The 25,536-nt window shown below is 44.5% G+C and overlaps 2 protein-coding genes across 6 annotated transcripts in view; both read left to right on the top strand.

Moving 5' to 3' along the window:
• Positions 1 to 1,111: 1,111 nt before the first annotated feature.
• LOC101945072 (radial spoke head protein 6 homolog A-like) lies at positions 1,112 to 21,113 on the top strand. 2 transcript variants are annotated; one of them, XM_065596186.1, is made up of 7 exons: positions 1,112 to 2,083; positions 2,840 to 3,074; positions 5,045 to 5,800; positions 8,825 to 8,966; positions 17,070 to 17,187; positions 17,742 to 17,997; positions 20,035 to 21,113. In XM_065596186.1, the coding sequence occupies exons 1-6, from the start codon at positions 1,260 to 1,262 to the stop codon at positions 17,974 to 17,976; spliced, it is 2,310 nt and encodes a 769-aa protein (XP_065452258.1). In that variant the 5' UTR covers positions 1,112 to 1,259; the 3' UTR covers positions 17,977 to 17,997; positions 20,035 to 21,113. The 2 variants fall into 2 exon arrangements, with proteins under 2 accessions (XP_065452258.1, XP_005287923.1); XM_005287866.3 differs by lacking the exon at positions 20,035 to 21,113 and having other exon boundaries at positions 17,742 to 18,026.
• Positions 21,114 to 23,450: 2,337 nt separating this feature from the next.
• Positions 23,451 to 25,536, top strand: part of CENPE (centromere protein E) — an 81,767-nt gene continuing 79,681 nt past the window's right edge. For 2 of the 4 annotated variants that reach the window (XM_042859967.2, XM_008170146.4), the window contains exons 1-2: positions 23,452 to 23,635; positions 25,033 to 25,127. In XM_042859967.2, the coding sequence (XP_042715901.2) occupies positions 23,580 to 23,635; positions 25,033 to 25,127 (151 nt within the window). In that variant the 5' untranslated portion in view covers positions 23,452 to 23,579. Of the gene's footprint in view, positions 23,636 to 24,316; positions 24,562 to 25,032; positions 25,128 to 25,536 lie in introns of those variants that run through there. The other 2 variants (XM_065596183.1, XM_065596184.1) reach the window with 2 other exon arrangements.

Raw genomic sequence — 25,536 nt, 5'->3', positions numbered from 1 at the left:
ACCCTCTTCACACCTCTTCACAAGTTTGTAATATAGACCTGGTCTGCCTCTTTAACCATTCGGGAGCATTTGCTTGAAACACCCTCCCTGCCACCTCTTTGGGAAATGCTGGTGTAGAGCTTCAAAATATTATTCTTCCCATCCTTTGTACATACATTGATGAGCAGTGAAATAGTTAACAATGTTGACATTTAATGTATCATATTGGTATCTTCATTAGCACTATTAACATGAATGGTGCAGTTTAAGTCTCTGCTAGATTTTCAGGGCTGAGAATCTTGTACTAGTTTAATTTAAGGTGTGCTTTTAAATCAGTTTACTTACACTGGTGCAGATCCCCTTTGGACATACTTAGTTTGGTTTAAACAAGTCTTTTTCCCCCCGGTTTATCTTAAATTCAATTAGGGGTCAATTTAAGATAAACCTAAATAAGCCACTTCAAAAATGAAATATCTACACAGGCATTTGCATCAGTTTAAATCAATTTAAAACTCAATTTAAGTAAAACTTGTGCAACTTTGTCATGTAGCCCAGGCCTTTTTTTAAAATGAAATTTGAGGCTCTGAGGACAAACTGAGAGGTCATTTCATGTCCTGAGGCTAGTCCTTTGTAACCTTCAGGAGGGCACAACCCACACTTTAGGAACCACTGTGCTAGGCAACTTGACAGGGATCAAGTGTGGAAGGGGTACAGCACAAGAGCAGAGAAGTGGAGTGATCAAAGTGCTGCTTGGCCATAGCTCCACAAACTCAGATTGTATGGACATGTCCCTATATACGCATTATTAGGCTGTAAACTTTTCAGGGCTAGCCATCCCCTTATTTTTGCCTTGTATTATCAAGACCGCCCCTCCCCAAAGATGCTCAGTTCATCTCGAAAAACAAACTAGAAACACAAGATCACACCCCCTAGCGAGCCCAGCGTGGGTGAAACCCGCAAAGAAGCGTGGGGGACTCGATTTAGCGCTGGGATTCCCCGCACCTGTCATTACGCTCTCTTTGACAGCCAGCCTACCAGGCTCGCTCTGGAGCCCGGTCTCGTGCCTAGTAGGGTCACGTGCTGCACGTGCGCCCAATCAAGTCAGCTTGGCAACTGAGTCGAGTTTACCTTGGCAACGCCCCGCCCGCGCCTCTTCTCTGGGGCTGGAAGCTGTTGCTTGGAGGCAGGAGAAGCCGGGAGTCTAAGCGGCGGCGGCGGCGGCGGGGCTCGGCGGGACCCTGGTGCTGAGGGACCGATAGCCCCAACCGGCAGCCAGTGCCATGGCGGATCCCTCCGGAGAACCCCCGCCCGAGGCTCAGGCGTCCCCCCCCTCAGGGCAAAGCTCCGAGCAGCTAGACCTGGGGCCCGGCCAGGAGTCCCCACCTGTCCAGGGGCCGTACCAGCCCACCCTGCCCGGCCAGGGGACTCCACCTGCCCAAGGGCCATACCAGCCCACCCTGCCTGGCCAGGGGACCCCACCTGCCCAAGGGCCGTACCAGCCCACCCTGCCTGGCCAGGGCCCTTACCAGCCCATCCAGCCTGGTCAGGCCCCCCCACCTGGCCAAGGCCCCTACCAACCCTCCCAAAGGGGACAATTTCCTTATGAACCTTATGAACCTCGACAAGCCCCTTATCAACCTCACCAACCAGGCCACGATACCACACCAGGTCAAGCTCCCTATCAGCCTCACCAACCAGGACAATCTGCCTATGAAGCCCATCAAGTGGGACAAGGGCCTTATCAGCCCTTATCACAAGATCCTAGACAAAGCATATATCAGCCACATGCACCAGGACAAGAACCCTACCAACCACAAGACCCGAGACGAAGCATATATCAGCCACATGCCCCGGGACAAGACCCCTATCAGCCACAGGAACCAAGAGGAAGCCTTTATCAGCAACAAGAACCTATGCTTGGTCCTTATCAGCCTTTTGTGCCTGGACATGGCCCTTATCAACCACATGACCCAGGCTATGGGCTCTATCAGCCAGGATACAGCCCATATGAGGACGAAATACCTGATCCTGAACCTAGAGCACTGGCAATTCAGAATGCAAAGGCCTATCTAATGAAGAGCAGCACAAAGTCTGGCTTGAACTTGTGAGTGTGAAAAGAGGGGAATAACATGGGTAGGGGAAGGAGGTATGCGTGGAGGGGAAGGTAGTATGAGTGGAGAGGACAAAGAGGTAAGCAGGTATAGGAGGGAAGGGGAAGCGGAAGCATGCAGGGAGAATCAAGGACATAAGGGTTAATCCTTTTGTAGTAGTTATAGGTTCTGAGCAGCACTCAGGATCAGACCTACCAAAAGGAATTTAGAGGGATTAAAGGGAGATAGACCTGATTAAGAGTTTTAAATCCAGCTTCAAACTGTGAGTGAGGAAATGGTGGGAAAAGCTATAAATGGAAGATGAACATGTTATTAGACATACTAGTGAAACACTGGAATGCGTTACCTAGGGAGGTGGTGGAGTCTCCTTCCTTGGAGGTTTTTAAGGCCCGGCTTGACAAAGCCCTGGCTGGGATGATTTAGCTGGGAATTGGTCCTGCTTTGAGCAGGGGGTTGGACTAGATGACCTCTTGAGGTCCCTTCCAACTCTGATATTCTATGATTCTATGACTACAAACAAGCTATTCCTTATGAATATTACCAGGTATATATCTCAGGCTTAATTTCCATAACACTCACCTGACATTTTCAATATTAGAGCTAATTACTGTAGTGGCGGCCCTGGAGCTCAGGAGTTATTCCAGGACATATGCCTTTATATTTGACATGAGAAACCAACTCTGCTGATAATGTGATATAGTAGGGCAGTAATATTCTTCCATGGGTTTCATTCTCTTTTGATTTGACAGATATGATCATCTTGCTCAAATGCTGACCAAGATCTTGGATGAACGCCCTATAAATGCAGTAGACATCATTGAGAATATCAGTAAGGATGTGAAATGGGCTCAGTTCCAGAAAAAAATGGACACCCTCCATGATGAGCATGAAATGCTTCCAACATTTGAGCTGGCAGAGAAATATAAGGCTCTGTTCCTCAAGGGGACAGGAGAGGGAGGAGATCAAGAGCCAGAAGAGGAAATAGTGAGTGACTGTTGTAGAAACAGAGATTAAAGATGGAAAAGACTTGAGGTTATCTTGCCCATCCCCTGGCAAGTTAGGATTTTTCCCTACAGTATATTGCAATCTTAAATGATCCCTTCAGTGGGGCTTCCACCTCTTGTCCCTCTAGAAATGAGGGATGAAAAAGAAGAGTTACAGCATTCTCTTTTCCTTACATAATCTAGACTGACTAATTTTTTTGGCCTAAAATGAAATTCATATGGGGATGCATGGGGAACAGGGCTAAGGGCAGTGTGTTCAGCCACTACTGCAGGACAAAGGATGGAGAATTTTTAACTCCCTTTTATTCCAGTTGCAGTTTTGGTCAGTGTCCCAGCTAGAAAAAAGTTATGGTGACATTTGGCTTAAAGAACTGAAGTGTAGGACTGAAAAGATATTTTTCATATAAAAACAGCCAGGTACTTTTTGTGTCCCCTTACTTCTAATATGCTGAATGTTAAGTTCTGAAATGGTTTTAAGAGAGCTCTGTGGTGAAAGGTAGAACCATTAGGTGGTGAAAGGTAGAACCACTAGGTGGAGAAAGCAAATACCAGTTGTTTGGAGTTGACCTTCAGATCAAGTCAACATTATATGTACAAGTAAATCATTGTAACTGAACATTAAACATAGAAAGACATTAAGCCATCTTGTCCATGCTGTACCAGTCATCTTCAGGTCAGTGATAGCCAAGAACAAAGTGGTAACATGTCTTTGTAAGAAAAAGTGATGTATTTTGGAAGAAGAAATTGCATTTTTCATATCCTCAACCTAATTGATTGATAGTTAAAAGCTTGATGGTGTCAGAGAAATTCCACATAAACCAATAGTCACTCCACCAAACTATTCACCCTATAGTATACAACTTCCAGTCTTACTTTTTTTGCTCCTCTATCTGATGTAAGTGGCTGGGAATGAGTCTCCAAATGGTAAAGGGGTAACGATAGCAAGACATAGGGAGACTTTTGAGAAAGGCTTGTTGTTGCTTAACTGTGTTCCCATTGAAGCCAATGGAAGGTTTACCACTGATTTCAATGTGAGCAGAAGTACTCCAATGCTGAATGATTTTGAAAATACCACATGTAATATATCAGAGGGGTAGCCATGTTAGTCTGAATTTGTAAAAAGCAACAGAGGGTCCTGGGGCACCTTTAAGACTAACAGAAGTATTGGGAGCATAAGCTTTCATGGGTAAGAACCTCACTTCTTGCATCTGAAGAAGTGAGGTTCTTACCCGTGAAAGCTTATGCTCCCAATACTTCCGTTAGTCTTAAAGGTGCCACAGGACCCTCTGTTGCTTTTCACATGTAATATAGTCAAGCTTAAATAATGCATGCTTAGAATATCTCTATATCCAGGTATCCAAAAGAGTGACTAATATTTGGGAGGGATTGCTGGCTATATATGGAATTTCTCTGGTTCTTTCAGGTTTTTGAAATCCAACCAAATTAGCTAAGTATGTAAAACGATTATTCTGTTCTTCCAAAATGCACCTGTCGTGCACATGAGGAAATGCAGCCTCACTGTCCCTGGTCATCGGTGGCCTCCCAACCAGATAGTGGCATTGATATACTAGTATATGTGGGCCAGCACTGAGATCCCTTATATAGATTGCTCATACTGTCCACCTGTAACTAGTCTGACCCTGAATGTTTTGAAGTAGTTATGAGAGCACTGGGAGTTTGGAATCTTGGATTCTTTTCCAGACTCTGCTACCTGAAAGCTGCATATTGTTTAAGCTCTCTGCCTCGATTTCTCCTTCTGTAAAATGGTATATTATTACCTTCCTCAGGGGATGTTGTGAGGCTTAGTTAATTAATGTTTATAAAGCACTTTGAAAGGATAAAAGACAATATATAAATGCTAAGTATTATTTTTAGTGAGTAATATACTTAACCTTTTAAAAATATTTTTTATTTATACCTCAGCTTTAACTTCGGCAATTTCTTCCCTAGACAGATAGCCCTCTACCCAATGTGATGGAGACAGCCTTCTATTTTGAACAGGCTGGAGTCGGCTTGAGCATGGATGAAAACTACCACATATTCCTTGCCCTCAAGCAGCTCGTCAGCATGCAGCCAATTCAGACATGTCGCTTCTGGGGCAAGATCTTGGGCTTGGAGATGAACTATATTGTGGCTGAAGTGGAGTACCGTGAGGGGGAAGAGGAGGAGGAGACAGAGGAGGAAGAAGTAATTGAGGAGGGGGGGAAAGAGGGGAGTGAGGACAAAGATGAAGAAGAAGATGAGGAGAAAGAAGATGAGCCACCAAAGTCCACCTATAAGTCCCCACCAGTGGTCCCAAAAGAAGAAAACCGGACTGGCACCAATAAGTTTATCTATTTTGTCTGTAATGAGCCAGGCAAACCCTGGTTGAAGTTACCTCCAGTGACACCAGTGCAAATTGTGGCTGCCAGGAAAATCAAGAAGTTCTTCACTGGAAGGCTGGATGCTCCTATTGTGAGCTATCCACCTTTCCCAGGGAATGAGGCCAATTACCTGCGTGCTCAGATTGCCCGGATCTCAGCAGGGACCCAGATCAGCCCACTGGGATTCTACCAGTTTGGAGAGGAGGAAGGAGATGAAGAGGAGGAGGGGGGAGCAGGAAGAGACACATATGAAGAAAATCCTGACTTTGAGACCATTAGTGTGATGGAACTTGTGGATTCCCTTTCCAACTGGGTGCATCATGTACAGAATATTCTAATGCAGGTAATGCTCTATGTAATCAGTATTGATCTTGGATACCAATTACATGGTTACCAATGGTGTCTCAGAAAGTAAATGAAAATATTCTTCTGCATAGGGTGAACTGTTCACCTCATTTGGGGCTGAGCTAGAATTGTCTGCTATGGCATATTGGCAGCAACTTTCTAGGTTGTTGTTTTTTTTGCCGGGGGGGGCGGGGCGCGGCAGTTGCATACCTTCCTCAGGATAAATGTGCAGGAATAACCTGTTGGGATAAGGGAGTATGTCCCTCAATAATCAATTTCCTGTAATTATATGGGGTTGAGCATTGGTGGACTTTGATCCTTTCTGGCTGGTTTTTGTTTCTCCAAAGGCCAGAGACAGTTTCTTTCCTGACTTGGCAATGACTAGGTATGTTTGACTAGCTAGAGTGCTAATACCAATGTAGGCTGTTCATAACTTTACATAAAGGGCACACTTTCCAATATTTTCTCCAGTTGGATTTTTGTTGTTTACACTGTAAGTAATGCCATTACAGAAGCTTGACAATAACACTTAACTCTGTTATTGTGGTCCCTTTGTTTCTTCTGAAGGAAAAGCTGTGTGTGATATGGCATTTATTTCCTTGTTAAAAGTTAGCAGCATTGATGATGTCAACACAGGTCTGGGAAGAGTATTTGTTAACTTGATCTTTCTTTGCTGGGTGACTGACTGCCCTCTAGCAGCACAACAGTAATATTGTAGAGTCACACATTGAGTATTGGGGAATATTTTGTTTTTTTATTTCTTAGCAACAGCATGATGGCTTTAAATATAAAATCAATAGATATTTAGAATCTAAGGACATTTTGAATTGTTCCTTCTAGCTGTTGGCCAGACATAACAAGTAACCTATACAAAATGATGGACAGATTCATATATTCCAAGGCCAGAAGGGCCTGTTCTGATCATCTAGTCAGACCCCCTGTATCACACAGATCATAGAACTTCCCAAAGTAATTCTTAGAGCATACCTTTTAGAAAAACAGACAATCTTGATTTTAAAAAAATTCCCCATGATAGAGAATCCACCATGACCTTTGGTAAATTTTTCCAATGGATAATTACCTTCACTGATAACAATTTACACCTTATTTCCAGTCTGAAGTAGTCTAGCTTCAATTTTCAGCCACTGCATTGTGTGATACCATTGCTATATTGAAGAACCCATTATCAAATATTTGTTGCCCATGTAGTACTTATAGACTGATAAAGTCACCCCTTAACTTTCTATTTGTTCAGCTAAATTGAGCTCCTTAAGTCTACCACTATAAGGCATGTTTTCTAATCCTTAATCATTCTTGTGGTTCTTCTTTGAACCTGCTCCAATTTATCAACATCATTCTTGAACTGGACACCAGAACTAGACACAGTGTTTCAGCAGCGGTCACACCAGTGTCAAATACAGAGATAAAACAACCTCTCTACTTTTGCTTGAGATTTCTCTGTTTATGCATCCAAGGTGTACATTATCCCTTTTGGTGACAGTGTCACACTGGGAGCTTTTCTTCATCTGATTATCCACCATGACCCCCAAATCTTTTTCAGAGTCACTGCTTCCAAGGATAGTTTCTCTCATCCTGTAAGTATATATTCCTTTTTCCTAGATGTATACATTTACATTTAGTCATATTAAAATGGATATTGTTTGCTTGCTCCAAGCTCACCAAGCAATCTGGATTGCTCTTATCAGTGACCTGTCCTCTTCATTATTTGCCATTCCCCCAATTTTTGTTTCACATGCAAACTTTATCTATGATGATTTTATATTTTCTTCCAGGTCATTGATAAAAATGTTAAATGGTGTAGGGCCAAGAACCAATCCCTGCAGGCCCCTGCTTGATGATGATTCCCTGTTTACAATTACATTTTGTGACCTGTCAGTAAGCCAAATTTTAATCCATTTAATGTGTGCCATACAACTTTTTTAATCAAAATGGCATGCGGTACCAAGCCAAACTCCTTACATTAATGTATTACATCAACACTATTACCTTTATTAACCAAACTTGTAATCTTTTCAAAAAACATATCTAGTTAGTTTGACAGGATCTATTTTTCATAATCCTATGTTGATTGGCATTAATTACATTACCCTCTTGAATTCTTTATTAATCAAGTTCCACTTTATTAATCAATTCTGCCACTTGTATTCACAGTGGAATAGTACCATCACAGTTGTCAGTATCAGCAACAAGGCCAAGGATTCAATGGACCCAGGACAGAACCATCCTCTCATCCATAGAAAGTGATCCCTTCTGGTCAGGACTGAGGCACTCTGGCAAAACAGTATGGAGATACAGACATCATTGCTGCCTATGCTGTCTCTGCTCTGTGAGGCCTGGATTGTAATTTGGACTATGTGCCTGCACAGGGGAGGATGGAGAAGTAAGACTTCTCTTTACACACTTGTGCAGGCTACCTGGACCTTAGGTCTAGAAATACAGGAGTAAGTGGGTGCTATGTGCCTGCTTATTTCATGCCCCTATACAGGGAGGGATGGGTAATACAGCACAGGGGTATAGGCCAGCAGCAAATTATTACCCCTTCACTGGCGGAAGAAGCAGGGGGTGAATTGTGCCTCAGAGGTGTGTCTTTGAGTCACGGTGCCTCCTAAAGAAGCCCCTGGGGTGGTGAAGCCCTTGCTGGGCTCTGCCTACCAACACCATCTAGCTATGAATTAATATAGGATTTTAGTCTTTTGGTTTAAGTCCAAAATCTTTCACAAACACTAAGTGCATCTTTTTAAAAAATTGAGAACTCTAAAGCAGATTGAAAGCTGATAACTGAGGTATAAGGCAATGAATTCTGAAGCAGCTATTTGAATAAGGGATGCCTGGAGAACTCTGCCAAGTATAATTGTATATCATCTATTTATCTATTTTATATGCCACCCATCACCATGGTGTTTAGGCACCTTAGTTCTTCTGAACTGAATGTTTTAACTCACATCACAGTATTTCAAAGATTGCTGCACCTGCTTTATAACTCTTGGTACGTCGGTTGTAGGGCCGCTGTTCCTGGATTAACCCCTCTCAAAAGTCAGAGGAAGAAGAAGAAGAAGGTGAGGAGGAAGAAAAAGCAGAAGAGCCAGATGAACCACAGCCAGAAGTGGGACCCCCTCTTCTGACTCCACTCTCTGAAGATGCAGGTACAGGCCACTCCGACTTCTTTGAATAATTGATCTTTTTTTACAGTTTGCCAAGTTTGCTAGTCTCTAAGGGGCCACGGGTCTCTGACACAAGGCACTGCATCTCTAGCAAACCAAGTTTGCTAGTCTCTAAGGGGCCACGGGTCTCTGACACAAGGCACTGCATCTCTAGCAAACCAAGTTTGCTAGTCTCTAAGGGGCCACGGGTCTCTGACACAAGGCACTGCATCTCTAGCAAACCAAGTTTGCTAGTCTCTAAGGGGCCACGGGTCTCTGACACAAGGCACTGCATCTCTAGCAAACCAAGTTTGCTAGTCTCTAAGGGGCCACGGGTCTCTGACACAAGGCACTGCATCTCTAGCAAACCAAGTTTGCTAGTCTCTAAGGGGCCACGGGTCTCTGACACAAGGCACTGCATCTCTAGCAAACCAAGTTTGCTAGTCTCTAAGGGGCCACGGGTCTCTGACACAAGGCACTGCATCTCTAGCAAACCAAGTTTGCTAGTCTCTAAGGGGCCACGGGTCTCTGACACAAGGCACTGCATCTCTAGCAAACCAAGTTTGCTAGTCTCTAAGGGGCCACGGGTCTCTGACACAAGGCACTGCATCTCTAGCAAACCAAGTTTGCTAGTCTCTAAGGGGCCACGGGTCTCTGACACAAGGCACTGCATCTCTAGCAAACCAAGTTTGCTAGTCTCTAAGGGGCCACGGGTCTCTGACACAAGGCACTGCATCTCTAGCAAACCAAGTTTGCTAGTCTCTAAGGGGCCACGGGTCTCTGACACAAGGCACTGCATCTCTAGCAAACCAAGTTTGCTAGTCTCTAAGGGGCCACGGGTCTCTGACACAAGGCACTGCATCTCTAGCAAACCAAGTTTGCTAGTCTCTAAGGGGCCACGGGTCTCTGACACAAGGCACTGCATCTCTAGCAAACCAAGTTTGCTAGTCTCTAAGGGGCCACGGGTCTCTGACACAAGGCACTGCATCTCTAGCAAACCAAGTTTGCTAGTCTCTAAGGGGCCACGGGTCTCTGACACAAGGCACTGCATCTCTAGCAAACCAAGTTTGCTAGTCTCTAAGGGGCCACGGGTCTCTGACACAAGGCACTGCATCTCTAGCAAACCAAGTTTGCTAGTCTCTAAGGGGCCACGGGTCTCTGACACAAGGCACTGCATCTCTAGCAAACCAAGTTTGCTAGTCTCTAAGGGGCCACGGGTCTCTGACACAAGGCACTGCATCTCTAGCAAACCAAGTTTGCTAGTCTCTAAGGGGCCACGGGTCTCTGACACAAGGCACTGCATCTCTAGCAAACCAAGTTTGCTAGTCTCTAAGGGGCCACGGGTCTCTGACACAAGGCACTGCATCTCTAGCAAACCAAGTTTGCTAGTCTCTAAGGGGCCACGGGTCTCTGACACAAGGCACTGCATCTCTAGCAAACCAAGTTTGCTAGTCTCTAAGGGGCCACGGGTCTCTGACACAAGGCACTGCATCTCTAGCAAACCAAGTTTGCTAGTCTCTAAGGGGCCACGGGTCTCTGACACAAGGCACTGCATCTCTAGCAAACCAAGTTTGCTAGTCTCTAAGGGGCCACGGGTCTCTGACACAAGGCACTGCATCTCTAGCAAACCAAGTTTGCTAGTCTCTAAGGGGCCACGGGTCTCTGACCCAAGGCACTGCATCTCTAGCAAGCCAAGTTTGCTAGTCTCTAAGGGGCCACGGGTCTCTGACCCAAGGCACTGCATCTCTAGCAAGCCAAGTTTGCTAGTCTCTAAGGGGCCACGGGTCTCTGACCCAAGGCACTGCATCTCTAGCAAGCCAAGTTTGCTAGTCTCTAAGGGGCCACGGGTCTCTGACCCAAGGCACTGCATCTCTAGCAAGCCAAGTTTGCTAGTCTCTAAGGGGCCACGGGTCTCTGACCCAAGGCACTGCATCTCTAGCAAGCCAAGTTTGCTAGTCTCTAAGGGGCCACGGGTCTCTGACCCAAGGCACTGCATCTCTAGCAAGCCAAGTTTGCTAGTCTCTAAGGGGCCACGGGTCTCTGACCCAAGGCACTGCATCTCTAGCAAGCCAAGTTTGCTAGTCTCTAAGGGGCCACGGGTCTCTGACCCAAGGCACTGCATCTCTAGCAAGCCAAGTTTGCTAGTCTCTAAGGGGCCACGGGTCTCTGACCCAAGGCACTGCATCTCTAGCAAGCCAAGTTTGCTAGTCTCTAAGGGGCCACGGGTCTCTGACCCAAGGCACTGCATCTCTAGCAAGCCAAGTTTGCTAGTCTCTAAGGGGCCACGGGTCTCTGACCCAAGGCACTGCATCTCTAGCAAGCCAAGTTTGCTAGTCTCTAAGGGGCCACGGGTCTCTGACCCAAGGCACTGCATCTCTAGCAAGCCAAGTTTGCTAGTCTCTAAGGGGCCACGGGTCTCTGACCCAAGGCACTGCATCTCTAGCAAGCCAAGTTTGCTAGTCTCTAAGGGGCCACGGGTCTCTGACCCAAGGCACTGCATCTCTAGCAAACCAAACCCTACCCAATGTCACATCTCCAGCTGTGGCCATCCCTGATACTTCAGAGAAAGGAGATAAAAAACCCTCTCAAAATACACTGTGTACAGTGCTCATATTATTTTATTTTGATTACAAAGTGAGAACAGACTTTTGCATGGCACTGTTGTAGCCAGCGTCACAAGATATTTACATGCCAGATGAGATAAAGATTAATATGTCCTTTCATGCTTCAACCACCATTCCAGAGGGCATGTGTCCTTGCTGATGATGGGTTCTGCTCGATAACAATCCAAAGCAGTGCAAACTGACGCATGTTCATTTTTATTATCTGAGTCAGATGCCACCAGCAAAAGATTGATTTTCTTTTTTGGTAGTTCAGGTTCGTAGTTTCCGCATTGGAGTGTTGCTCTTTTAAGACTTCGGAAAGCATGCTCCACACCTCGTCCCTCTCAGATTTTGGAAGGCACTTTAGATTCTTAAACCTTGGGTTGAGTGCTGTAGCTGTCAAATCTCACATTGGTACCTTCTTTGCATTTTGTGAAATCTGCAGTGAAAGTGTTCATTTTAAGAAACGAACAAGAAATGAAATGTTCATTTTAAGAAATGAATAACATGTGCTCGGTTATCATCCAAGACTTCTATAACATTAAATATATGGCAGAGTGCAGGTAAAACAGTGCAGGATACATACAATTCTCTCCCAAGGAGTTCAGACACAAATTTAATTTAATGCATTATTTTTTTAACAAGCATAATCAGCGTGGAAGCATGTCCTCTGGAATGGTGGCCGAAGCATGAAGGGGCATACGAATGTTTAGCATATCTGGCACGTAAATTACCTTGCAATGCCAGCTACAAAAGTGCCATGCAAATGCCTCACTTTCTGGTGACATTGTAAATAAGAGGGCAGCACTATCTCCTGTAAATGTAAACAAACTTGTTTGTCTTTGCGATTGGCTGAACAAGAAGTAGGACTGAGTGGACTTGTAGGCTCTGAAATTTTACATGGTTTTGTTTTTGAGTGCAGTTATGTAACAAAAATAATCTACATTTGTAAATTGCACTTCCACGACAAAGAGATTGCACTACAGTACTTGTATGAGGTGAACTGAAAAATTCTATTTCTTTTGTTTATCATTTTTACAGTGCAAATATTTGTATTAAAAAACAATATAACTTTGATTTCAACTACAACACAGAATACAATATATGAAAATGTAGAAAAACATCCAAAATATTTAATAAATTTTAATTGGTATTCTGTTGTTTAACAGTGTGATTTAAAATTGCAATTAATCGCAATTTTTAAAATTCTGATTAATTTTTTGAGTTAATCATGTGAGTTAACTGCAATTAATTGACAACCCTACTTTTGACCTTTATCACCACCTCCTAGTGTGCTCTTTTCAGGGGTCTCTTCTGCTTCTGACTGGCCCACCTTAGTTTGCCCTCAGTCAGGGCAGTTCTTGGACCCTCACCTCTAAGTGAGTCTAGCAGTCTGCTTCAGTCTCTTGGCTGTGTTTGTGGAGGCAGCCTGGTGCAGGGGCATTACCCCTCTGGTGCCCCAGGGCCCTTTTCCTCCTCTTCCTTCTCTGTACTCTCCCCTTTATAGCCATCCTTGTTTCTTCTATGGGCTGCAGCTGTGGGTGCCTGCCTCCATGATTGGCAGCCCTGGCAAATGCATGGGGTGTGGTCAAGCTGCTTGCCTGTAAACCTGAGAGGCTCTCCTCCCCCTTCTGTCTATGCTTAGTGTGGGGTTCGTATATCCCATTTCACTCCTGCTTTAGGAACAAAAGACATAAACTGAAACTCCCTACCATTACATGCAACCCTGTCATACAACTGCATTCATAAATTTGTCCAGCCCTCTCTTAAAGCTAATTAAATTGTTTGCCCCCACAACTCATATTCGGAAGTTGTTCCAGAATCTCACACCTCTGATGGCTAGAAATCTTATAATTTCCTGCCTGAATTTGTCGATGGCTAGTTTATATCCATTTGTTCTTGTGCCAGCATTGTCCTTTAGCTTAAATGGATCTTGACCCTTCCTGGTATTTACCCCCCCTAATTTATTTGCAGAGAGCAATCATTATCCCCTCTCAGCCTTCTTTAACCTAGACTTAAAATCCAAGCTCTTCCAGTCTCATAAAATAGGCCCTCAATTCCCCTGATCATTCTAGTAGCGCTTCTCTGCAGTTGTTCCAGTTTACATTCAGCTTTCTTGAACATGGGTCATCAGAACTGTAAACAGTTTTCCAAGTGAGGTCTTACCATTGCCTTGTACAATGCCATTAATACTTTTTTATCTCTACAGGAAATATCTTGCCTAGTATATTCTAGGATCGCATTTGTGTTTCTCACAGCCACATTAACTCATAGTCATCCTGTGAATGGCCCCCACACCCAGGTCTCTCTTCTCCTCTGAGCCCTCGGCTTATAGCAGAAATCCTTATTATTAGACCATATGTGCATGATCTTACACTTATATTATTGAATTTCATCCCATTTCTGTTACACTAGTCTTCAAGGTCATCCAGATCTTCCTGTATAATATTCTGATCCTCCTCTGTATTGACAATGCTTCCCAACTCTGTATCATGAGCAAATTTCATTAGCACACTCTTACTTTTTGTGCCAAGATCATTAATAAAAATATTAAATAAGATTGGTCCAAAGACCAATCCTTGAGGAACTCTGCTAGTAACCTCCCTCCAATCCAGTAATTCACTTTGCATCACAACGCGTTGCCTTCTTCCCTTTAGCTAATTCCTTATCCAATTTACAATGCTTTACTGATCCCCCTCTTCCCTAATTTAACCAATAATTTCCTATATGGTACTGTGTCAAATGTTTTACTGAAGTCCGAGTATATTAGATCTATTGCACTTCCCTTATCTAAAAAAATGTTTTTGTTGTTTTCTGAAAGAAGGAAATCAAGATAGTCTGGAATGATCGACCCTTGGTAAACCCATTGTGACAGGATCCCCGGGGTGCAGCCTGGGACTATAGGACCACTGTACCCCCTTAGCTCTCCAGCCTGCGGTGTCTCTCACAGTGCTTTGCTAGTGACAAACAGCAAACCCCTCCAGGAACTGTTATCACTTAGCACAACCGCATGTGGAGCCCGACACCCAGCTAGATTGCATGAATGCTTCCAGAGCCACCCATGAATCACACAGCGAAAGGCACCAGCCAAATCCCCCCAACTTCCAGCCTTGTACCTCAGGAATATACCAACTTGCACTGCTCAAGATCCTTTCTTGAGCAATACAAGTTTATTAATTGGCTCACCACTTCATCAATGGAAAATGGATATACGCCAGACTTTGTAAACCTGAGCAAAATTACCAAATACTTCAGGCAAACTCACTGGTAAGGATAAACAGTAAAAAAAAGTTTATTGATTACAAAAGATAGATTTTAAGTTATTATAAGTGATTGGCAAAAAGTCAGAGTTAGTTACCAAAAGAAAAGAAAATATAAGCATGTAGTCTAAACTCTCAACCCTATTAGACTGGGCAACACCCATATTAAGCAGTTTTTCTCACCTCACTGGATATTTCAGTTCATCGTACACAGGTTTTACCCTTGAAACCTGGGCCAATCTCCTTTGTTTGAGTTTTCAGTCTTCTGAGCATCCTTGTTGCTTGCAGCACAGGTCGGGGAAGGAGAAAAGGCCAAACATGGAGCCCCTGTGTTCTGTTTTAGACCCTTAATCCATGTGCTTGGAGAAACAAGTCCAGGCATGTCTGGTGGGCATTGCTGAGTCACCAGGCAAGGTTGAGCAATTCCCCTGGTATGCCCTTAAGCAGGTGAGTCTTTGAATTGTAGCTCCCTTGCTGGACAATGGCTGTTGATGGTTGTTTGACACTCACCCGGGCATTGGTTATCCCCCTGGTTATTGCCTTTGGGGAGCTAGTATCTGGACGCTTCCCAACTTACAGCATGTTTTAGGGACAACCATACAACACAATCTCATAACTTCATATGCACTAATGATATACATATTTACTTAGAACAATGACTTTCGGCAGATCATAGCCTTTCCTCACTTGGCCTGCTTTATATGCAATATCACAATTATATACAAATGATGAATATGGGGTTTACAGGGCGCTGCCTTGGGGTGTAGAGTGTCACACCCATGTTGCACTACACCCCCTTTATCATGTACGTCTGTGAATTTAATTATTCTTTCATTCACAAATTTATACTAAAACCTTGCTTACTATTGAGGTTAGACTAACAAGTCTGTAATTTCACGGATCACTTTTTTTTCCCCCTTCTTAAATATAGATATGTTGTTAGCTGTTCTCCAGTCATGTGGTACTGCCCCCGAATATATAGATATTTTAAAAGACCTTCCCTTCCAGAGTAGCAATCTCATGTGCCAGTTCTTTCAGTATTCTAGGATGGACATTTTCCTGTCACCTCAATTTGAGTGCATTTAGATCTTTAAGTTTTTCTTCCACCTCAGATGTGGTAATTTCCATTTCGAGACAGTCCTTTCCATCAGCCTTACTGCCTTCATGCACACAATCTATGTTATTATTGTTACTGAAAGCTGAGGCAAAGTATTCATTTAGTTTTTGGGCCATACCTGGACTGTCTTTAATCTCCTTTCCATCCATACGGCATAGCGGCCAAACCTCATCCTTCCTTATTCTCTTTTTATTTATATAACTAAAAAAACTCTTATTATTTGTTTTAATTTCCGTGGAAAGAGCTAATTCAGCTTGACTTTTAGAAATTCTCACTTTATTCCTACATTTCTAACCTCCATGATGTAGTTTCCATGGCATATCAAGCCCTTTTTCCATTCTCTATAGACTCCCTACTTACTCCTAATAACCTTTTTGAGGTGGTTCTTCGTCAAGTTGACTCTGAAGCCTTTCCCTACAAGTTTTTCCCCTTGCTCGGGGTGCAAACTTCAGATAGTTTTTGTAAAGTTATTTTGAAGACATTCCAAGTTTCCTCCTCATTGAGGAAAGAGGGAATTTCACCTCTCAGAGCTACTGTCTCAGGTTCTCTGCAGGTTCAGGAAGACAACACTGTATCAGTTACATTGAGTTGATGTTTTCGTCATTATCTTATGCTCGAAAAAAATTACATAAAAGTTTAGATCCTAGAGCACAATACTGCAGCAAGTCATGGACAATGGTACAATCACTCCATTCTTAGATTAAGGTCATATCTTTGTATTATTGGGATCTGGGTCTCCCAAATTTATCAGTATGTGGTCCAGTGTTCTTTGCCTGGGGAACTGGTATTTAATTAAGTACCACTGAATTTCAGGAGCTGTGTGTGTAACCTTCTTTTCTCCTGTTCTTCTTACTACACCCTTGAATTAATAACTCTGTGACTATCAACCAGTGACTCCACACCAGACTTTAGATTACAAGGCTTACACAATATTTAAAGTTTTTGCTCCTTGTCTATCAACTCCTTTAACATCCATTTTAAAATCCCTTTTTAGGATACATCAATTGCTTGGGTTTTGAGAACAACTGTATAGAGACAAAATCCTGTCCTGTACCTAACTACCAAATATTTCATAGATGTTCATAAATCAGATCATTCACGTGTGTGTTGTTGGTTTTTTTGGCAGAAATTCAGAACATCCCTCCTTGGACATCTCAGTTATCCACAAACCTGGTTCCTCAATATGCCATTGCAGTCCTTCAGTCCAACCTGTGGCCTGGAGCATACTCCTATGCTGTTGGCAAGTAGGTAGCTCTTACTTATATAGCTAGCCTGGTTAACCTTGGTATCTCAAAGTATTCACTCCTATTCCATCTTAAACTGGTTAATCACAGAAACCTATTTAATTCATTCAATTGAAATGTTTTGTTTTGGTGATTTTTAATCCCCTGACTTCACCCACTACTAAAATGTAGCCACCTCGGGAGTTGATCATGGAGGCCATTTAACAGTGCACAGCAATAATAACAATAATTTAGGGCAAGAAGTGAAGAATACCATCTTCACTGACACTGTAGTGGAAATCAGATTTATAGAATGTAATTATCCAATTAGTATTTGGCCAAGACTTAACACCCCTATTCTTGCAAAAAAGTGCCATGGGATCTTTAATAGCCACATGACACATTCATCATTATTTACACTAGTTAAGTGCAAATGCCATTATTGAATATGCTAGCTATAGAAAATATGTCCCATATTGGGTTTTGTTCAGTGAAGTGGGGAAGCCTAAGAATAGGCAGAGCCCTAAGGGGTTTTTTTTGCCAGGAAGTTGTGTGATCTTGCTTTTTTCCCTCAGGAAATTTGATAATATCTATCTGGGCTGGGGTCACAAATACAGTCCAGATAACTACACACCCTCGATGCCCCCACCAGTGCAGACAGAGTACCCTAGTGGGCCAGAAATCACTGAAATGAATGACCCTACTGTGGAAGAGGAGCAGGCACTCAAGGCTGCACAGGAAGAAGCTTTGGCTGCAGCTGAGGAAATGGATGAGATGGAGGAAGAAGAAGATGAAGATGAGGATGATTAAAATGCTACAAGAATCAGATTTGTATAAAAGTTTTTCTAAAAAATAATAAATAGTTTTAATACATTTAGTATAGTAACCAAGCCAATCTAAAAATAAATGTTTATTTAAAATAGATGCCTTTATTTTTTCTACTCTTGTAGACTCTCCTATTTTGAATAAATAAGTTGACGTTAGAAAAATGTCTTCACTAATGATATTAAGGCTGGCAGCATGGACTCTGTGGCAGAGCATATAGTTGAGGATTCAATGGGATTAAATTGCTGCCTTGTTAATAATCCCATGTTTAAAGTGGTAGTGGAAACCTTTGCCATTTTCTGTTAGAAAGCTCTCACCTAGATTAGTATTTTCAATCCACTTCCTAATAGACAATTCTTATCCTCATATTCTACCACCCTGCCAGTCCTGGTAACAGTCCCATCAGAGGGACTATGGACTGAATGGGCATGGGGATGGAACTGCCCTCACAGGAAGGCAAAGTGCCTCCAGGTCAGAATTAAAGTACTCCTTTTCTAGTACACTAAGCAAACTCAGTCTCCTTCATGTGTCTCCAAGCTAGCCTTCCATCACTACCATCCACCCTGCTCTCATGCCTCTCCTTATAGACTTTGATGTAGCCTGCACTTAAATACCAATATAAATTATAATATCAAAGTAAAGAAGGGAACCCCCCCCCACAAAAATGGAACTAATAAGACGGGTGCAAACTCAAAAAGCAATCATCCTGGTTTTGGTGCTACATCTAGTTCTTCTCTTGTACTTTTATCTAAGTTAGTTTGTAAGCCATTTGGGACAAGTATCTTGTGATATTACATGTGTGAAAAGTACCATGTACACTAATGACATTCTATAAATAACAGCTATTAATATAAAATGGGGGTGGGTTTGGGGGGGAAACCATATAGTTTCCTAGAATAATTAATATAGCAAAGTCTCCACTTTTTTGAGAAATTTAGAAATGTGATTGTGAGCTTCTTGCATCCCCATAACTCCCAATGAAAAAATCATAGATCTGTCCCTGTAAAACATGTGTTGAGTGACAAAGGAGCAAAGGACCTCCCGCCGAATTGCCGCTGCAGATCGCGATCGCGGCTTTTTTTTTTTTTTTTTTTTTTTGGCTGCTTGGGGCAGACAAAACCCTGGAGCCGGCCCTGCATTCCTGACAGGTGTTTGTCTAACCTGCTCTTAAAAATCGCCAGTGATGGAGATTCCACAACCTTCCTATGCAATTTACTCCAGTGTTTAATCACTCTGATAGGAAGTTTTTCCTAATGTCCAACCTAAACCTCTCTTGCTGCAATTTAAGTCGATTGCTTCTTGTCCTATCCTCAAAGGTTAAGAAAAACAATTTTTCTCCCTCCTTGTAACAATCTTTTACGTACTTGAAAAATGTTATCATGTTCTCTTTCGGTCTTCTCTTTTCCAGACTAAACAAACCCAATTTTTTCAATCTTCCCTCAGAGGTCATGTTTTCTAGACCTTTAATCATTTTTGACAGGTTTCAGAGGGGTAGCCGTGTTAGGCTGTATCAGCAAAAACAATGAGGAGTCCTTGTGGCACCTTAGAGACTAACACATTTATTTGGGCATAAGCTTTCGTGGGTTTTAGCCCACAAAATCTTATGCCCAAATAAATGTATTAGTCTCTAAGGTGCCACGAGGACTCCTCGTTGTTTTTAATCATTTTTGTCACTCTTTTCTGGACTCTCTCCAATTTGTCCACATCTTTCCTGAAATGTGGCATCCAGAACTGGACACAATAGTCCAGTTGAGGCCTAATCAGCGCGGAGTTGAGCGGAAGAATTACTTCTTGTGTCTTGCTTACAATACTCCTGCTAATACATCCCAGAATGACGTTCGCTTTTTTTGCAACAGTGTTACACCGTTGACTCATATTTAGTTTATGATCAACTATGACCCCCAGATACCTTTCCACAGTACTCCTTCCTAGGCAGTCATTTCCCATTTTGTATGTGTGCAACTGATTGTTCCTTCCTAAGTGGAGTATTTTGCATTTGTCCTTATTGAATTTCATCCGATTTACTTCAGACCATTTCTCCAGTTTGTCCAGATCATTCCAAAGCACTTGCAACTTCTCCCAGCTTGGCATCGTCTGCAAACTTTATAAGTGTACTTTCTATACCATTATCTAAATCACTGATGAAGATATTGAATAGAACTGGACCGAGAACTGATCCCTGCGGATTGGGTGTCAATCGCTACACAAGGTGCAGGCTCACAAAGAGTCCATCTGCTCTTGTTCCTAGAGTGCTGAAAACGAAAAAAAGGTTGTGAAATACTGACTTTGTAAAAACTTTACATTTACTTTGTATTCCCAGATATGTGGGACGGACGGACTGTTGAAAGTCAGCACTGAGGAAAAAGAACTCTTTGTTGTTCTTTTCAGTTGGTGGCTGCCATGGGAATTTTGTCACTGACTTCAGTGGGGGGCAGGATTGGACTTTATTTGGATTTGGAGCCAAATATTTCAAGGGGCTGAGCACTCACTGATGGTGTGTTCAGCAACCCAGTGCTTGCTCCACATTTGTAATAGCTATTTATCTTGATCTATGCATATACTTACAACAGTTTCAGAAAAGCTCTAATAAATTGCATACATCCCATTTTTATTAACATGTTTCTTTATGAAAAATGGATCATAGAAGCTGATTAGGGTCTCATGTCAAACTCCGGAGAACACTATTCAGAGACAATTTTGCTGATGTATTATGTTTTCTGTTTTTTCACACCACATTTTCATTAGGGACAATATTCTGAAAAATCTTTATTGTGTGAGATGTACTGGCATTTTCTTGCAGTTTATTCCTCTGTTAAAGGGAACACTGTCAACCTGAATTTTCAAAAGTGACTACGTTCAAAAAAAGCAGTTTTAGGGCTGCACCTACATTAGAAACATTAGGACCAGTAATTCACTACCAGATCATCTACATCTGTATTGTACATATGCCATTGAAAGGATACACTTAGAGGCCTGCCCTGCATTAGGACCTGTAAACCAGTAGCAGCAAAAGTATTCTGGTGTTTGTATACCAGTATCATCTAGTACTGGAGGTTATAAAAATACCTGAGCTCTGTTGACCTGAATGGCTTTCAGGATCAAATATTAAATCTGTAACATCATAATAACTGGACAGTTAATTACTAAAGGCTTACTGTCTATCACAAAATTACTGCAAAAGAATTTAGGGCTCAATTCTGCTCCTAGTGCAATCAATGGCAAAACTCACATCAAATAAATGTTTAGGGCCCTACCAAATTTGCGGTCCATTTTGGTCAATTTCATGGCCATAGGATTTTTAAAATAGTAAATTTCATGATTTCAGCTATTTAAATCTGAAATTTCATGGTGTTGTAATTGTAGAGGTCCTGACCCAAAAAGGAGTTTGCAGGGGGGGAGGGGTTCAGAAGGTTATTGTAGGGTCGGTTACAGTACTGCTACCCTTACTTCTGTGCTGCTGCTGGCAGCAGGCTGCCTTCAGAGCTGGCAGCTGGAGAGCGGTGGCTGCTAACTGGGAGCCCAACTCTAAAGGCAGAGCCACCGCCAGCACCAGCACAGAGTAAGCATGGCATGGTATGGTATTGCTACCCTTACTTCTGTGCTGCTGCTGGCGAGGTGCTGCCTTCAGAGCTGGGCACCTGGCCAACAGCCACCACTCTCCAGCCATCCAGTTCTGAAGGCAGCACAGAAGTGGCAATACCACAACCCCCATAAAATAACCTTGTGGATTCCTCCCTCTCCCCCTCCCCCTGCGCAACTCCCTTTTGGGTCAGGACCCCCAATTTGAGAAACACTGGTCTCCCCCATTAAATCTGTATAGTATAGGGTAAAAGCACACAAAAGACCAAATTTCACAGGGGGAGACCAGATTTCACAGTCAGTAGTGCGTTTTTCATGGCCATGAATTTGGTAGGGCCCTATAAATGATGTAAGGTCAGTGCCAAGTTTACAATGGCGCCATGGAGCCGGGCCCATGCTCAGAAGGGGCCCCAGCCTGCTCTGCTTGCACTGCGCCCTGATACCCCACCAGCCTGCTGGCTCCCCCCACCCTGTCCATCACTTGCTCCTCTTGCCCTGCCCGCCAAGGGCTCCTCTTCATCCCCTGGCCCCACCCACTGGCTTCTCTCTGCCCCTGGCCAGACCCCAGTGAACTTCTGGCTCCGGGCAGTCTCTGCTTCCCACTACCTGTGGGGATCCACCTGTCTTCCTGGAGCTGAGCCATCTGGGACTGGTGCAAAATCCTGGCCAGTCTCAGCCAGTCAGGAGGAACAGTATGGGGGGCTTGGCTGCGCCCCTCCAGGCAAGTGGGTCCTGAGGGAGGCTGGCTGGGGCAGGCCCTGGCCTGGCTGATCGCACTACTCCCGAGGGGCCAGAGGGATTCCCTGCCTCAGGACCTGCACTGGCAGCTCAGCCCAGCAGACACGCCTCCCAGCAGGGCCAGTGAATGCTGCAGGGAGGCAGGGCATGGAGGAGGGTGTGTCTGGAGGGCCTGGGATGGGGGTACTGGGCTGTGAGGGGGGATCTGTGTGTGCTAGGGTACTAAGGAGTGGGGGTTCTGTGTGGGGTGCTGTGCAGTTGTGGTGGGGCTGTGGGGTGCTGGGCAGGGATGTTGTTGTGCAGGGCGCTGTGTATTTGTGGCAGGGTCGGGGGGAAGGGTCGCAGGGTATAGGGGGTCCAGGGGAGCTCTGGCCATAGGGAATCGGAGGGCTGTTCCAGTGTTGGGTGGGGGAGGGAGGGCTCTGTGGCGTGGCATGGGCCCACCCCCGAGGGGAAGGGGCATGCTGGCAGCACAGGACTGGGCAGGCCGCTGTGTGTCTGGCTACTGCCGGTTTGTAAATAGTGCCCTGACACTGGGCACTATGCTATGCCCCTGGTCAGCCGCTCACTCCAGGGACTGACCCCCCTGCACCATGCTCCACTGCCCCCAGGGGGGCCCCACAAATATGTTGGGCGCCGGGCCCACAAAAGGTTAATCTGGCTCTGGGGGGCAGATCTTCCATAACCTCAGGCGAACCCCTGTGCTGGTGCCCGTGCAGATGGAGGTGCTGCAGGTGTGTGGTGTCCATGAGACAACAAAGTCTAGGCAAGACTATTATTTCACTAACTTGAGCTAACAGTGAAATGCAGAGAAATGTCATAAAACACACGCCCCGAGCAGAACCCTATGCAGTCACCGAGCAGAACCCTATGCAGTCACCGAGCAGAACCCTATGCAGGGGTGGGGAGAAAGGATGCGGCTTTGCACGTTGAGAAGCTGGAGTTTCTCAAGCTAGAGCCGTTTCCTGGGCTGTAAGAACATCGCTGTTTCACTCCCCATGGAACGTTCCTGCCCTTTAAACCCCACAAAGGGACTGTCTAAACGGGGTGTACCAGCCGCCTCCCCGTGAGCTCACTTGACAGTGGTACAGTCCGGATTCCGGAAGTGCCTGTCAGGGAAGGACCAATAGGAAACTAGCCCGAGAGGAATTCAAATCCTGGCGGCAGTTGGAGACGCAGGAGGTAGCTGGTGGGCACGGTTGGGCTTGTGGAGCCTAGGAGGGCAGCAGTTTGTTCTAACATCTCTCCACGGCGTGACGCACAGCGGGGCCATGGCGGAGGAGGGAGCCGTGACGGTCTGCGTGCGGATGCGGCCGCTCATCGCCAGGTGACTGCGGGGACCCGGAGCCCTTTCCCCGTCCCCCCGGGCTCAGTCCTGCCCCGGGATCCCGCCTTGCCCCGCTCTGCAGCTGCCCGGCGCCCGCCCCTCTGGGGCCCTTCCTTCCCCTGGGAAGGGGTGTCCGGCCCTGCCCAGGACTGCCCCCGGCGGGGCCCTCCCGGCCCCAGCCTCCGCTCGCCGCAGCGGCGGAGAAGCTGCGCTCAGCAGGGCCAGGGAGCCGGTGAGGATCGGGGCAGGGGGGTTGTGCGCCCGTGTCAAGAGCTCAGTGCCGTGGCGGAGCCGGTGTTCGCGCTGTGGCGTTGAGCAAAAGCTCCCGTAAACGAAGGGGGGCGGGGGGAGTCGCAGCTGGGGACGGGGTCTGCTGTTCGGGCCTCTCGGCAGATTCAGGCCGCTGCCACTTTGCTGACCTCTGGCTCACATGTTGAAGAGTAGCTTTCGCAACGAGAAGAGGTGAAGACTTGTCAGCTGAGCTGCTACGAGCCAGACCTTTCCTAGCAGTTTGCCTGCTGGTTTAATTGGCGCCTCACTTGGGCATTGCCCCAGGTAATAGGGAGCCCTCATTTTAGTTTCGCTCACTGAGAGTCTGGTATACTCTTCAAGCCTTCTGTAAAAAGGAGGTGTGAATAGATCTGGTGCCTCTTATGTATTGGGGGGAGAAAATGATGAGATAAGGCAGGATTTGGAGACTCACTATGATGCTTGGAGGAGAAGTGGGAGAGACAAAACCTAGGTAAAGAGGCAAAGAAAGCAATGTGCCATAAAGCTGGAAAAGGATGCCTGAGTCGGTAGGGAGAGGAGAAAATGAGGAAGCAGACACTGACCGCAAAGCAGGAAGAAGAGATGAAAAGAGGGTAAAGTAGAATAAAGAAGATGAGACCCAAAGTATGGCAGGCATAATAAAACTTCTAACAAAGGTATGAAATAGAAAGTTGACATGGTGAATTACAGAGCATGGCTGTCTTAGTCCTTAAATGGTTGGAACTATTTTTGGCTAGTGGACTGATTTTTGGGCTAGTAGATATTGGATAAACTTCACTTTGCTTCACCTCTGAGTTTGGTCTTTTGTTTCATTTATTGAGAGAAGAGTCTGAATTGCAGCAACTTATTCATGGTATAAGCTTGGGTGCTGGAAAACAGACTCATAGATGCATAATGAGTCAAATGTGGAACTTGTGTGTTCTTGATTGGATGAAGTAGGTAGGTGGCAATGATTTATTCCTCTAATCTTCTATTGATGAAAATCTGTTCAGTTAAACTGAATATTACTTACCTAGCACTAAAGGAATATCTTCTTTACAAGAAAAATATATATGTACAAAATGAAGTTAACATTATTTCTGTTCTGATCTCTAATAAGATTAATAAAACATCTTTTTCCTTTTTAGAGAAAATGAATCATCTGGAGATAAAGTACAGCTTCATTGGAAAAGTGAAAATTGTACAATTTTACAAGTGGATGGTACAAGAACTTTTAACTATGGTAAGACCTTAAGGAACATCTATCTATTTAGGCGCATGTATGGCCCCCATCAACTGTAGTACCTGAGCTCCTCACAATCATTAATTTAATTTTGTCCTCAACACCCCTGTGACTGACTGGACAGGATATGCAGTATAGCATGCTTCTCAAGGTTGCTTGAAGATAGCAAACCATAGAGGAAGATTGCTGGCCAATGACTCTCATGTGTTGTATTTACTGTTCATTATGATGTGACTTTTCTTGACGATGCTCTGTTCTATGAGAATAGTAAAACCCCTGTGTTGGAAAGTATAATTGCCATGTTAGAGATGGAGAACTGTGGCATGGGCTAGAGTAATGCCTGGTCTACTCTATAGAGTCTTGCCAGCATATCTGTGTCTGCTAGCAATGTGTGTGGGGAGGAATCGCA

Source organism: Chrysemys picta, chromosome 5 (assembly GCF_011386835.1).
Source record: "Chrysemys picta bellii isolate R12L10 chromosome 5, ASM1138683v2, whole genome shotgun sequence".
NCBI classification, from domain to species: Eukaryota; Metazoa; Chordata; order Testudines; family Emydidae; genus Chrysemys; species Chrysemys picta.
The sequence above is the reverse complement of the archived record's forward strand: the minus strand, read 5'-3'. Positions and strand labels throughout refer to the sequence as shown.